Source organism: Montipora foliosa, chromosome 12 (genome assembly GCF_036669935.1).
Source record: "Montipora foliosa isolate CH-2021 chromosome 12, ASM3666993v2, whole genome shotgun sequence".
In the NCBI taxonomy this organism is placed as follows: domain Eukaryota; kingdom Metazoa; phylum Cnidaria; class Anthozoa; order Scleractinia; family Acroporidae; genus Montipora; species Montipora foliosa.
Window position 1 is genome coordinate 38,996,986 of NC_090880.1, and position 15,000 is coordinate 39,011,985.

The following is a 15,000-nucleotide window of genomic DNA, read 5'->3' on the forward strand; positions in this document are numbered from 1 at the left end:
GATAAATTTCATCAAACGTATGAGATGCGTGACAGTGTCGTAGAGACAGGTCCATTAACAGGACGAATAACATGGAATGGATTCTGCACTCGTATACTGTCTTTCGCTTTTAAAAAAAAGGCAAAATTTACCTGAAGGCAGTAACGCCTTGTTCGAATCTCTTGAATTTCTTCGTGCGACCAAGAAATAGAAATAGCGTCCTTGTTACCAAGTAAAATCTGAGGATAAAATTCATTACTTCCTGGTTAGAGCAAATCAACAAAAACAAGCTGGTCAACTCTTTGCTACATCGTTATAATCTGGCCCCTTCCTTTCAGGCCTAGAAAAAAAATATTCAATTCTTATTAACCCATTGGGTAAGCAAATTTCATGACACAATTGCCCGAGGGGGTTCTCTTTCACTAAGTGCCTGGGCTCATTAATTATATATTAAAAACCTGGAAAAAAATGGTATAGTTTTCGTCTCCAGACAGCCCTTGAATTCCTCAGTTTTATTGAGTGCCTGCCAGTGGTCTTAAGAACTTTGCTTGCCTGGGTATGAAGTGGAATTCTTTCCAGACTGACGAGAGCTGCTTTCTGTAACCTTGATTTTCTCTTAATTTTTCAGGCGCACTATGTGTTTCCGAAACGTGTTACCTAGCGTGATTTCAGTGTCCGCAATGGCCTCGAATTCACCAACAAAATACACATGACTTTCCCCTACAGCAAACAACAACAAAGTACAAAAACAGTATTAAAAATATCACGATAGTTATGCGGTGTTGATGTTACAAATGGGTAAAATTCATATTACACAGGGCACACGTATGTTCCGTGAAAACTCCGAAGATATGAAGAAAATTGGATTTTAGTGGCAAGGCCTATCAAAATGAGTGTTTTTTTTTCGTGATTCTTTGGGAAACTAAGTATCCAAATTTTGAAAAAAATTACGATTCCTTCTTAGGTTTCAACCTCTCTCATCCTCTCCATCCTTGGTTGTAGTTGATGACAAAAATAAACGGCAATGAACTATAGAAGGTTTTGCACGGCAGCCACGTTTCATGGCAGGAACAATAGATTCTTTGTTCCCTATGGGAACAAATGTTCTTTCTAATGTAAAACATTGTCGTACTTCCCTGCCCTGCAACATGGCTGCCCTGCAAAACCTCTATTGTCGGTTCTTCTTTGTGAGGAAACGGTGGAATTATTCTTTCAATCAACATCGGTACAACACCGACGTTTTGTTAGTTTCGAAGGATGGACAAAATAGCCACTCCGCGTTTCTTAGTAAGGTTTTGTACAATTTTTTCTTCAAAGGAATCAGGCCTTAGGGTCCTGCCCAATTTCAGACGAACGAGCTGGCTATGATATTGAGAGAAGCGTGAATTCATCAGACTTTTGTACAATGGCAAACAAATTTGTCAGGACTGTACGTAATTCATATGCAAGTAGAACTTGCTTCATTACAAAAATTTCGCACTGGGACTCCTCAGAAAACGAAGGCTCACGGGGACGCAGAAATGACTAGTTTTTTTAGTTCCTTTTTGGCACATCTCGGTAATGACTTTGTTTAAGCAAATACATTCGTCTGGAATCCAATCACCGCAAATTTCGCAGTAACTAAGCACTTGAAAGCCGTTATGCTACAAAAAGTGGTCTTTGACGTCAGCTTATAAAAACTAGTCTGACATGCGCTACAGAGTCCTCCGAGATTGGCCGCATTCCCATAAACTCAAGAAAATCTACAGAACTAACCAATTAAAAGCATTCCTTTGATTTTGGTTGTCTAATGTGACTGTTCATGCAGTGGTGAAAGACACCTGAAGATTAAACAACGAAACACCTCTTTTGTAGAATAAAGGTTCTTTGAAACGAGCATACAATGATAGATTCAGGATTGCTTGCGTCCAAATGCAAGCACGCTTGGCGAGCCTATCCTGCTGACCAACGGACAATCACACGCAAAAACAAAACGATGACCAATATCCCGACCCCTTGTTACCACAACAGTAGCACCACAAAAACATGAAAAGGTAACTTGATTGGGAAAAAACTATGGCTTTGCAACTAAACCCTATTCCATGTTCAGTTAATCTGGTTTAGGGTATTGTGCACGCCTGGTAAAACCAACGAATTGTGTCCGGTGTATCACAAGATGTGATTACACATTTCCTCTTGGATGGAGGTCCTTAGTGTCTTCAAAAAGGTAAGATAAACGGAGTGGTCCCACCCTCCTGGACTCTGCAATCAAAACCAAAAAAACGCGTTACTGGAGTTACTGGGGTGCAGGGATGGCGCCAGTGGTGAGAGCACATCAGAAGAAAGTGAGAAAGTAATATCACTCCGGCTTCAACATATCCGAAACCCTGAGTTGCTAAAAACCGATCGATGGAAAGTAAGTTCAGACAACAAGAGATCTCACCCCCTCCATCTGTAGAGTGCATCTATAGGACGCAGGGATGGCGCAGTGGTCGGGGGGGGGGGTGGGGGGGGGGGGGGGGGGGGGGGGGGGGGGGCGGGTGGGGGGGGGGGGGGGGGGGGGGGGGGGGGGGGGGGGGGGGGGGGGGGGGGGGGGGGGGGGGGGGGGGGGGGGGGGGGGGTGGTGGGGGGGGGGGGGGGGGGGGGGGGGGGGGGGGGGGGGGGGGGGGGGGGGGGGGGGGGGGGGGGGGGGGGGGGGGGTGGGGGGGGGGGGGGGGGGGGGGGGGGGGGGGGGGGGGGGGGTGGGGGGGGGGGGGGGGGGGGGGGGCGGGGAGGGGGGTGGGGGCGGGTGGGGATGGGGGGGGGGGGGGGGGGGGGGGGGGAGCACTCGCCTTCCCACCAATGTGGCCCGGGTGCGATCTTCCCTGACTCGGCGTCATCATGTGGGTTTGAAAGTTGTGTTGGTTCGACTACTCTGCATCGGGGGTAGGAGGTTTTCTCCGGGTTCTCCGGTTTACCATCACCCTCAAAAACCAAACCTTTGACTTTACTTGCTTTCCGCGTCATTAACTTTCAGTTTTGACAAGTGTCCGCCCCAGTTAAGTGCTCCAAGCGCTAAAACGACTAGACACTTGAATAAAGTTCCTTTAAAGTTCCTTTCGCCACACTTTTTCACTACTTTAAGTATATACTAGAAAACCCTTCAAGGCGCTGGTTACAAAGTCGCATAGCAAAAACGGTGGCCGGCCTTGAGGACTGGTTATGGCCTCCAACAATAATTATGCCTGTATAAGGCCTATGACAGCAGAAAACAGCCCATAAGTCAAGAAAACTGTTTCTCCTCGGGGTTGCTTGAATGTTTAAATGTCCGTGATCGATGTACATGGTCTGAGGTCATTCCCATGCCCATGAAGTAAAGTGGCTTAACAAATCGCACAGGACAAGTGGATCCAAACCTATGCCCTCAGACGAATGACCTTTAAAGATGACCAAAGGTCATCCAATCAGGAAAAAAGTACTCTATTTTTCTCGTTCAAATGATTCTACAAGTTGGCTCAAAACAGCTGACTCACTTTTTCCGCGGTATTCCTCCATGAGATATTTTTCATCCACGTCCAAATGAAAACCGTTGAAGACGACATCTCACGCGGCCTGGGCCCTCAGTCGGATCCAGCCTCCAATAAGAAAGGAAATGCTTGGCGTCATACCACACAGATCTAAAGAAAAAAATGCGCATGCTCACGTTTGTGAAACTACCATCTGGTTAATCTGACAGTCTGGTACAAAATGTCTGCAAAGTTGCACGCCTTGAACGCGTTTCCTTCCTGAAGAATCCAGGGACAGTTGCCACGTACACGGCGATAGCGACGCCACCGGAGATTTAAGCTTAACGAGTAAAAGGCTTTCTAAGTATGCCGCATAGTTACAGTCCAAACGTCCGATATTTCATGACGTCTTCAAGCATCATACAGTGCATCTCATACCTTTCGTGAATGAGCCGTTCAATGAGTTGCCGCCATTTCTTGCGAACCTGCACCTCGGCAGACAATGCCATCCCTGGTGTGTTTGAGCAGGGCTTGGCGTTTAATGTCCTGTATTTCCACCACGACTCTTGTCACATCTTTTGCAACACTTGAGATGGCTTCACTAAGATCCTCTGTCCTTTTCTCCAGCCTGGAAAGGTTTCATGTTTAAAAAACTGCAAGTCACTAACTTCCTTCTCATATCTCGGCGGAAGAAAGCACTTAAAACGAAGCACACGAGTCATAGGAGGTTATACCAAAAGAAATGTCTGAAAACTCAGTATAATGATAATTTAATTGAAGTTGAACTTGGAGATGATCGTGAGGACGATGCTAATGATGATTATCAGGGAGCTGATGATGATAATTATGACGATAGCGATAATTAGGATGACGATGATGATAATTATGATAATTATGATTTCGATGATGATAATTATGATACTCATGATGAGGACGACGATGACAATGACAACGATGATGGGAATGATGTTGATGATGACAAGAACAATGTTAGATGAAAGATTAACGAGCCCACGCGTTTTCACGATTCAAGGGCAGCATCACGTGATGAAGTTCAAGTCGGAGTTGTTGTCGCTGATGATGACAATGATGACGACATGATACATGTATCAGGGAACATCACGATTTAACATTTTAAGAAATGTTTAATAAACGGTAAGTCTGTGTTGGAGGGTTACCAAAGGCGGCACTATAATAATTTGGCAAAAAATCGTAGCCATGAGCGTCAAAGCCCGAGGACGAAACAGTTAAGCTTTTCAAACGAGAGCAGGACAGAAACTTAACCGCAAATACACCTTAGCTGTAGAAGTAGAAATGAAATTACTCGGGTTACCTCCTGTAAGCATCTAATCTCTGTTTCTGCCACTGCATCATACTGGCCTTGTCGGCTGCGTCCCACAGCTGCACCTGAAAATCAGGAGAAAAGAGGGAATCGATTTTCTTGTAACAGTCCCAGAGAAATGGCGTGAAACTATTACTAATACTAGCAGGACATTGTGTTACAGTAACAGTGTCACGCAAGTGGCACGTCCGTCCGATTAAGATCATAGTAACTCTGAGCAAGTGTCGCCCATTTCTGCTTGTATTTGGCCATATTTATACTTGACGACAGACATTACGTTTCAAAAGTTTAAGACGTCTTGCATAAATACCGCAAGCAAGGCAGACGCATTAACAGACAAACGAATTGAACGTTCGAAGTTAAGTGCGTCGGATCGTTGCACTTAGGAGATGTCTTGTCCGTCTCATACGTTAAAGCCGTCTAGCAAAAAGACGGAACGCACTCAAAAGCCAGGCGGCGGTTTATGCACCTAGGCGCTTAAGACATTCTCTAGAATAAATAGGACTTTGACAAAGACGTCATTCAGTCATTCAGTCGCCCTTTGATTAGAATATATGAAGTTTCAAACATTTAAATGGCGCAATAGTCAGATATGAAATGAAAGTTAGAAAAACCATCGCAGTTAGATCAGCAACTTAGGCTCCGCTCACACGTATCCGGATATTTTTAATCCGCAAGGTTTTCTTTGCGGATTCGCCTTCCGTCCACACGTATCCGGCGAATCCGCAACTTTTTAAATCCGCTCTCCACAGTGAAAAGTTTTGAATCCGCAAAGAATTTGGAATTGTGTGGACGGTCGAATCCGGTTTCTTTCAAATCCGATGACGTTACAAACTCAGATCCAGTCTTCGCCGTGTAAATATTCAACACGGCCGCTGAACGAAATGCTATCGCACTCGCACGCCTGATGGCGCATGTTCCGTTGACAAAAGTAACAAAGGAGTCCTGGATACTAGAACGAATACGGATATGCGTGGACGGGAAAATACCATTTGAATATGGATACGTGTGGACGTGAAAATTTTAAATTCACAAACAAAAAATTGCGGATTCAAAAATTTCCGGATAAGTGTGGACGGGGCCTTAAGCAGTTGCAAGGAGGCATGGAAATACCCGCAGGCTTCAAAGGGATTCGAATCCATGCTGCACTGCTCTACTACTTGGCCAATTAAAGCCAGCTGGGAGCTGGGTAAGGAAGACCTTACAATGACCAGAACCCAGGACCCAGGTTGCTGACCAGCGTTTTTTGTTAAAACAGTGGTAAAACAGTGGTTTGCGGGGGGGCTCACACTCGTGGGCTCAGAAAACCTGGTTGTGGTCATTGTTATTTAAGGTTTTTCCATCACCTCTTCATCGCTATCGATTTTGCAGTCACCGCCGTTCAAACGCATCGACTGTAAGTTTAGAGACAGTAAGATTGTCTTAAACATCTCTCCAGTCCTCCTCTGCTCCTGAGTGAGTCTAGGGTGTTTCAGAATCTTCATTAAGTAAACGGCAACTCGTTCTCTAAGCTAAAATTAAAGACAAGGAATCACGAAATTTAAGAAATGACGACAGCAACGGAAAAATCACTTCAAAATATAACTTAGCGCAGCCTTGAATATTTCGTTATAATTTCTTGTTCACGTTGTAAATTATGGGCCACAAATCCTGTAACTGGATTGGCACGCACAGTTGAGAAGTGAAGATAAAGAATGAAGTACTAACGACTAAATTCGTCAAAACCTCAAAGTTTGTTATTTCACGTCGTTGTTTTGTAGAGTGCGGCAAAGAAATGTACGAAAATACGTGCCAAACGTGCATTTCCATTTGGATGACACTTAGAACAATTTTCACTGTTAAGTCTGTCGTTTGCAAGTGAGGAAAAAAATGGCGCAGTGGTGAGAGCACTCGCCTCCCACCGATGTGGCCCGGGTTCGATTCCCAGATCCGGCGTCATATGTGGGTTGAGTTTGTTGGTTCTCTACTCTGCACCGAGAGGTTTTCACTGGGTACTCCGGTTTCCCCTCTCCTGAAAAACCAACATTTGACTTGCTTTGCGTTAATTGTTAATTTCAGTTTACAGTGTCCCAATTAGTGCGCCAGCGCTAGAACGACTAGACACTTAAATAAAGTTCCTTTCCTTTCCTTTTCAATCTAGGACTAGATTAGTAGCTTATGTCATACATGTATGTAGAAAAAAAAATTAGAAAAAGTTGGGGAGAACGATATTGAATTTGGTTCAATGACTGAAGTGCAAACGCACTTGAAAGGTAACTGAATAGACCTCTTTCATAATGGCGGCCAAATAAAATATTCTTCTGTTTCAATGCTAATAAGCATTTCTAGCCTCGCTACGACGAGCAAATTTCAAACAATTTTGTTTCAAAATGAGGGCAGTAAGTCAAATTAACATAAAGACAAAAGATTGTAAAAGTGGTCGCCATTTATGAAAGTACCCTTTACGAAACGGAAATTAGCGTCGGCGTCGTCGTTTCTCAAATCCCCACTAACAGTTTCACGGCGGGTGATAGAACGTTAGTTTCCTAAGAGTCCTTAATTTTCCATTTCGAAGTTAGGCGAACTTGTCCCAGCGTGTGAGAATTTTTCCAAAGAATTGGGGGTATAACGAGAAATTAATAATACCCAACGTAAGTCGTATAGCACTGAGGAGAAATTCGCAAAAAAATACCTTGGGTCCTCCACCTGTGGTCAGCACAGACTCTAGAATCTTCTTGGACCGTGCGTGATGAGCCAGGTGTAAGGCAAAGAACGACATGTCAAGGTCAACGCTCGAGTTCAACAGGAACACCAATAACTTGCCAAACTGCGCAGAGAAAATACAATATGAAGAATTTTAGTCATAAAGGTATGCATCTGATACCTTTGCAAACGATCGATTATAGCTTTTTGCAATTTTGGGTATTGGCTTTCTGATGAGTACGAAACAGAAGAGGTAATGATGACAAAATCGGTGAATACAACGATTAAGATGGTAGCGATGATGGAGCCATGAAATTGAATTACCCAGAGGTCGTTTTCTGAAGAAATACAGACTTACCTGAGCTTTCAAAGAATCCTTGGATACAATAAACAGCTTGTAAATTTCTCGCTTTCTCCCGTCCTGTATCGAAAAGAAAAAACTTTTTTGAGATGAAATTTCACTAGAAATATAAATTAAATGTAACTTTCATAAAGAAGACTCATCCCATGGACTCACTTCGAAAGAAGTTAAATTAAAGTTTGAAGTGGCATATAGGAATTGAGTGCCTCTTTATGAGAACACAAATGTTAGATGAACAGATAGGGTGATTACCGCCAAATTTTATTTCTCCTTTGAAAGGACTTGGACATTTCACAGAACCAAACAGTGGAGCTCACAAGTGAAATCAACAGGAGACCCAGACTGGTACAGTAGAAACAGCACTTACTAGGCACGCGTCGAGAATTTCAAGAAGCAAACTAAACAAAAACTGCGCAAACTCCTTCTCCACAGCTGCACCAGTCACTCTTACTAAGCCAGGCTTCAGCGCATTGTGAACATCCAAACGAGCAGACGAGGAGTGAAAGGCAATAAAATCAACCGGAAGAAAGAACGTCTTGCAGTTAACTATAGAGTTGACAGCTAATTGACACGTGACTTGAAAGCGGCGCGTTTGTTCGTTGGAGTTGGCAGTCGTTGGCGACTTCCTCAGCTGACTGGGATCCAGACACGACTTGAAATTCTCTCGGTCAAGATCGACCCAGCATGAAACTGGTGTGAATGAGGGAACTGGATCAGCGTTGCTGTTTGGAGCACGAAAGGGTAATCTGCAAAAAGGAAGGCTTTCAACAAAGATGCCCTTTCACAAAATAAATGAAAAGCGGACGGCCTGTTTTCCTCTCTTAGGCTCAAAAATGACATCGACGAGATTGAGACCTATAAAATTACGCCATATTCGGTTTCATTCGTAGTACACCGGCTAAAATGCATAATATCCTTGACAAATTAATACTGACGTTCTATAATCGTCACGCACGTTCTTGTTTGCCTCAATTCGTCGACGAATATGATTCAAAGCCCCGTTTGAATAGACCATATCCGCATTCTTAGTATTGGACTGGAACTAGCTTGCAATGGAGGCTAATGCGGGGGAATCTTTTCAAATGTAAATACTTTTTTATATATTCCCCTGCATTAGCCTTCATTGCAAGCAAGTTCCAGTCCAATACTGAGAATACAGATATGGTATATTATCATTCATTCAAAATATTTCCCCGTTTCTGATTGGTTAAGACCACACGCATAATTCACCATAACCAGCTCCTGTTCACCAAATTTGGAAAGAAACTTCGACATATTGAATCAATGACGTCAAAAGTGCAGCCCGGTGCAAATTATTGAACCCTTGACCGAAAAATGCTGGGGACGAGATTGTGTTATTTTTGTTGAGCAGAAAAATGGGTGCGAGTAGGTTTAGAAGTTTGAGCGAAGAAAATATTTTGAATGAATAATAAAGCAATTATTGAATGAGGCTTTCGTAGAATATGAAGAATTCTGCAGATCTCGGAGCCTCGACCTGCAGAATTCTTCATATCCTACTCAGCCTCATTCAATAATTGCTAACTATCCATCTAAACTTGTCTGGCTAGTTCTCTCAAATCTTAGGGGTGTTTATTCACGCCAGCTTTGTTCATGTATTAACCGCACACATTTAAAGCAAAACTGAATTACGTCTCACCTCAACCCAGATGCTTTTGCCTTTTTGCCAACAACCACGTCTCCTTTGCTGACCTCTTGAAAGAAATGCAGTGCAACTTGAATGGCCAAGAAACGAAAATATCGCGCAGAGTATGACGTGGAAAGATCGTGATCTGCGGCAAAAGATGCACAATTACTCAAAAGAGTTCCTAGTAAGGACAAAAGTGTTTGAATCTGCCGCAATCGATTTAATCGCCTGATAACACTCTTAACTTCCAGAAAATATGCCGGTATTTAAAATTTAGACTACCACCAAAACTATGGCTTTTCCTTTTTTGGAGACAAGGGTTGACACCGTGGAGCGTAGAACTACATCTGCGCCCTACCAATGTCACCTGGGTTCGATTACCGGCTTCGGCGTCGTCTGTTGCGTTTTCGGTCATGACTCGGGGTTGCTGGGAAGAAAAATCGAATGCTCCTCGCGGACGTTGAATACATGACCTTCCCGTTATAAGATCAGGTACTTTACTAGTGAGCTTTAAGAGATTAGTGATAGTTAGGCCATTAAACTAAGTTCGTTTGACAACTGTCCTGCTATAATCAAATGCCAGGATTGTCGGATGTAGCATTCTAGCATCTGTGATAAGGAAGATGTTAGATTTTAACCCTGGCAAATGAATTATTTTTCTGAACAAGGGCTAAGAAGCGGAAACTTACCTCTGTTTTTGTGATCCTGTTCCTCAAGATGTTCCAAAGCAATTAACAAATCTTCGAACATTTGGAAATACAAATTGCCATTGGTACTGTCGAGAGAAAGGTTTCAGGTACAACAGTTATTATGTAAACAACCAAAGACACAGCTTTTTACAGCATCTTATTCCATCGGATCAGCCAAGAAAGCAGCTTCACTGTGTTTAAGACTATGATACACTGGCTGTTTTTCCTCTACCATAAATCGGTGGCTTGGTTCCTAATAGCATGGGTGACAAATTACTCCTTAATTTTGGCGCGAAATTTCAGCGTTAATTTTTTGTAATTTCACATGTGAAGTTACAAGGTTTCCATGGCAACTTTTTTCTACGGCGCCAAAATGGTGCCTTTTGGACATAACGCGCGTGAAATTATTCCCTAATTTCACATGTTACCATTTGATTACCCATACTTATAATACACTCAAGAAAATTATTCCGTTCTGATTGGACGAGGACAGCAGAACTTCAATGATCCTTCTTTGAGTGTGAGACCAACAAAAGCAAATTGTGTCTGGACTGTTTGCAGTTACCTCTTTTTGAGTCAAGTACGCGATCGTCGAGTAGAAACAAGGACGGATTGGAGCAAAACGCCCCTCTCTTCTATACTTGGCAGTTTGACGGCTTTTAGAGAGAACAAAGTTTGGCAGCAGGCTAAATTTTGTCGTCACCGGTAATGCGCTGCTCTCTCTTCCCATTAGGGAGTTTAAGAAACCACGACGGCTAAGGCGACGAAAACGTCAGTTCAAACTATTAGTTTGAGCTATCCTAGGTGTTTCACGATGTTTCCACCTTGTTTATGTTTTACAATATGGGCGAAGTATGCTGTAACCAGATTGGTACGTACGGTTTTAAAGCAAACTGAGAGAGAGAAGGTAACATTCAATGAAGTTTCTCCACGTTGTCGTCAAAATCCGAAAATTGGTCATTTTACGTTGCTGTTTTGACGAGCACGGGAGAGCAATGTACAAAAAAGCGTGCCGCACGTGCAGCACGATCAGTTTTTCCTCTTTTAACCAATAATATTACTGATTTTTGGCGTTGTCCTTGCCGTAGCCGTCTTCTTTTCTTAAACTCCCTGGTGTCAAAGCTAATGAGGCGATACATCAAGAGAAACGCAACAAATGGCTCTACTTTAATACGTACACAGTACCTGCATGCTTTCCTGACAATGCACACCACAAATTGTTGCAAATCTTCAATAATGCTATTAACTCCCGTGACGCTTGAAGAACTCTTCCCTCGGCTAGAAAAGGATAAAAATATAATAAACAATAGTTGTGATTACAGACACCTTGGTTTTGGGGCCTTTCGGACGGTAAATGGCTTGGGTTTGGTTCACCTCAGGTTTCATGTTACCCTTGGAGATGCACAGTTCTGTTTTTACGTTTACCTTTCAAGGCCATATGAAAGTCGTTCTAACAAATGAATGGTTCATTGTTGTATGCTCAGGTTGTCGTCAAAATCTAAAATTTGTTGATGTCACGTTGTTGTTTTGAAGAGAACGACAATGAAATGCACGGGTATTCGTGCTGCAAGTGCAGCACGTGCATTTTTCCTTTTTTAACCAATAATGTTCTTAGGGCCGGGACACACTCGGCGATAAGTCGCTGCGACACGCCGCGGGGAGAAGTCGCCGCAACAATTCGCCTTGTGTGACACGGTTAATTTCATGAAAATCATTGTCGCTGCGGCAGAATTTTGTCGCCGCGATCAGTCGCACGAATTCAAACCAGTTTGAATTCGTGCGACTTATCGCAGCGACAAAATTAGCGAAAGCAGCGTTGTCGCATCGTGTGTACACTTCTGGCAACAAGTCACTGCGACAAAATATAAATGAACCAATGGGAGGACGTCATATGGTCAGGCATATTGAATTAGAAAACTAGTTCACATTCCCCCTCATACGAGATCACTGCGTGTGCACCGAACAGGCGTCGTGTCGCAGGGACTTGTTTTGCAAGTAGTACACACGGAGCAACTTGTCGCAGAGACATGTCGCTGCGACTTGTCGCCTTGTGTGTCTCGGCCTTTTACTCTGCGGCGTTGCCTTTGCCGTAGCCGTCGTCTTTGCTTAAAACTCCTTAATACAACAGAAAACGGCATTATTCGCAACTTGAGCAGGGAGTGAAAGGTTTACTGCCCCTCAACATTTGTTTTTTCACTGATTATTTTGCTCTGATTGACAAAGATGTTGTGGATATAACCTTTGTCGGTCTTGCACAATGCAAAACCCATAGATAACATTGCACAGGGTCTCCAACAGTCCATGATCAACAGCTTGCAAGCACAGGTCATCCACTTTTATAAAAAGGTGACATAGATGCTGAATAAGCAGATGGAAAAGATTTGGCTTTAAAAGACTGTTCTCCAACAAGGCAAGCAGAGGAACCACACCCATTGGCCGAACAGACGTCGCAAGATGTCGGTCCTCAGCACTCGAATAATCACTGTGGATAAACAGAACCCATTAAGCATGATAATGAGCAAATTAAGAATATAGAAATCTCGATCAAAAAAGTAAAGTCGAGACAATACAGAAAAGAACCGTTCACGGAAAAGGGAAAACGCGAAAAGGCAGGATGTACTTTGTCGTCAAACCATGAAAATCCTTATATTCTCTTTTCAGTATGTTTTGATATATTCAGTGCTTGATCTATAGCGCTGTGAACAAGCAGGAAACTGACCTCAAATCAATTGGGCAAAGAGTACATTTCAGCCTGATGTTAGGCGTTTTCCTTGAACAGTTTCCTCTCTATTGTCTCTCAAGTTTTCTCTCTATGATCTCTCGAATCATCAAACTGACAAGAAGAAACGCCTCAAACAAAGCAGTGGAGAAATCCTGGAATCTGACAAAAATTGTGTCTCCATTTGTATTCAAAATCAAGGCAATGGTAGCCATTGCATGCAGGAGCATTCGCAGTTGTGGTATTTAACCGATAAAAAGTTAGAGAACAGTCTGCCATGCATCATGATGGCTGGCCAGCAAAACGACTGTTTTCAAGCTCAAAATCCTCTTTCCAAGGAGCTTAGGAGAGGACCTCTTAATGAATAGCTATTCGCCCTTGTCAAACGGCGGCCATATTGTCCCGGGAGACCAAAAAAGCTTGGTTTTACCACGCCAAGCCTCGCCCCCATGATTTCCACTGCGAGGCTTGGCGTGGTAAAACAAAGCTCTTTTGGTCTCCCGGGACAATATGGCCGCCGTGCTACAAGAGCGAATTACAGGCTATAGAATATCTCTCCAACACCAATTAGTCTAATTACATAAATTAGAATAATTTCATAAATGGCGACCACCTTTACATTCTCTTGTATTTATGTTACTTAGACCTACCGCCCTCATTTTGAAACAAAAATTCTTTTGAAATTTCAGCGCTCGTCGTAGCGAGGCTAGAAAGGCTTATTAGCATTAAAACAAAAGAATATTTTATCTGGCCGCCATCATGAAAGAGGTCAATAGGTGATTATTGAAAATTCTATGCGCTGATTGGTTGCACTTGAGGTGACTATTAACCTAAGTTATTTTTTTCAAAATGTCTGCAAGCGGTTTTGTCGAAGGTAACAGACGAAGAAATTAATAGTTTTTAAGAAAATTAAGAAAGTGCATTTTTTTCAAATAATCACCTGTGTAATTATACTAAAACAATTCGTCTCGGTTTTTATTCATCGATATTCACCTCGCCTTCGGCGAATAATTGTTAAATATTCATCAAACGAGGAAACCCGTACGAATAAGAAAGTTAAAACTTACAAGTCCTTGTTTAAGTCGACTGGCCAATCGACAAGCAATGACAAACATCCCTCAATTAATAATTTAGTGACAGCGTGATCGTACAGCTAAAAACATGAAGTAAAAACGACATTACCAGACAATCAAGCACTTCGATCGCATGACTTCCCCTTAGAGAGCTTGCGACCTACGCTTGGAGGGAGTTGAAAAAACGAGCCAGTCGTGAAATGCATGTTGCGAAAACGATTTTGAATGGTTTTCAAAACAATGCAAGTTAACAACTCAACAATAATAGGATATTTCCGAGGTCATGTGTGCGAAGTTTTTCTTATGAAAATTAGTTTTCATTCATATGTAAAGTAGAACTAATTTCTATCACAAAGACTCGCTTTGAAGAGGAGACAGACATGAAGATATAACTCCAAAACAAAAAAGAATAACTTAAAAGCTCACAATAGCTCCAAGTCAAAAAGAGTAGGCACTCCAGTCGTTATGGAAAACAGGAAATTCAACAAAAGGTCCTCGATGCCACTGAGCTTTTAAGAAGAAGTTGACATAATTCTATCTTTAAGTTTTCTACATAAGCCGTTTTGTAGGTGGGGTCTGACCACCAAAGCTACAGCGAAATGTTCTAACTTCCTTAAATCAATAATCAGTGTCGGTTGAATGTATCTTTGATATAAAAAGCACGATTGTGCACTTTTTTCCTTAAAAAAAAGATTAATTTAATGACCAAGTAGCTCGACCAATAGTTTGTGACGTAAAAGTGAGAATACAACCATTGTACTTTCGTATGATCTTGAAAAGTGTTCGCAACTTGTTTCACGAACCAATATTTGGCAAGAATTAAACAAAGCTTCTCCTTATTCCCGCCAAGGAAACTCCTAATATCGGCAGTAAACAGCTCAATTACCCAATCACCTTACTGCATTTCAAATGACGTCAAAGCTCAACTTTCCAGAAAGCTCCATGGGGAGATGACGTTGTTTGCATCCGCGTTCGCTAAGCCAATGAAAATTCGCGCTCATTTGTTTTTGTTTGATAAGCCAATGAAATGTTTTGTTTACGTTCCA

At 42.6% G+C, this 15,000-nt stretch overlaps 1 protein-coding gene across 1 annotated transcript in view; it reads right to left on the reverse strand.

Annotated features, from left to right (window-relative positions):
- The window catches only part of LOC137981166 (lysosomal-trafficking regulator-like), a 64,912-nt gene that overhangs the window by 17,227 nt on the left and 32,685 nt on the right, over nucleotides 1-15,000 (reverse strand). The window contains 20 exon segments of the mRNA XM_068828506.1: nucleotides 132-241; nucleotides 637-699; nucleotides 1,735-1,765; nucleotides 1,768-1,799; nucleotides 2,111-2,165; nucleotides 2,168-2,213; nucleotides 3,467-3,522; nucleotides 3,524-3,614; nucleotides 3,882-3,949; nucleotides 3,951-4,071; nucleotides 4,777-4,850; nucleotides 6,132-6,296; nucleotides 7,457-7,591; nucleotides 7,826-7,888; nucleotides 8,196-8,574; nucleotides 9,486-9,618; nucleotides 10,163-10,248; nucleotides 11,348-11,440; nucleotides 12,402-12,644; nucleotides 13,949-14,034. Coding sequence (XP_068684607.1) covers nucleotides 132-241; nucleotides 637-699; nucleotides 1,735-1,765; nucleotides 1,768-1,799; nucleotides 2,111-2,165; nucleotides 2,168-2,213; nucleotides 3,467-3,522; nucleotides 3,524-3,614; nucleotides 3,882-3,949; nucleotides 3,951-4,071; nucleotides 4,777-4,850; nucleotides 6,132-6,296; nucleotides 7,457-7,591; nucleotides 7,826-7,888; nucleotides 8,196-8,574; nucleotides 9,486-9,618; nucleotides 10,163-10,248; nucleotides 11,348-11,440; nucleotides 12,402-12,644; nucleotides 13,949-14,034 — 2,130 coding nt within the window.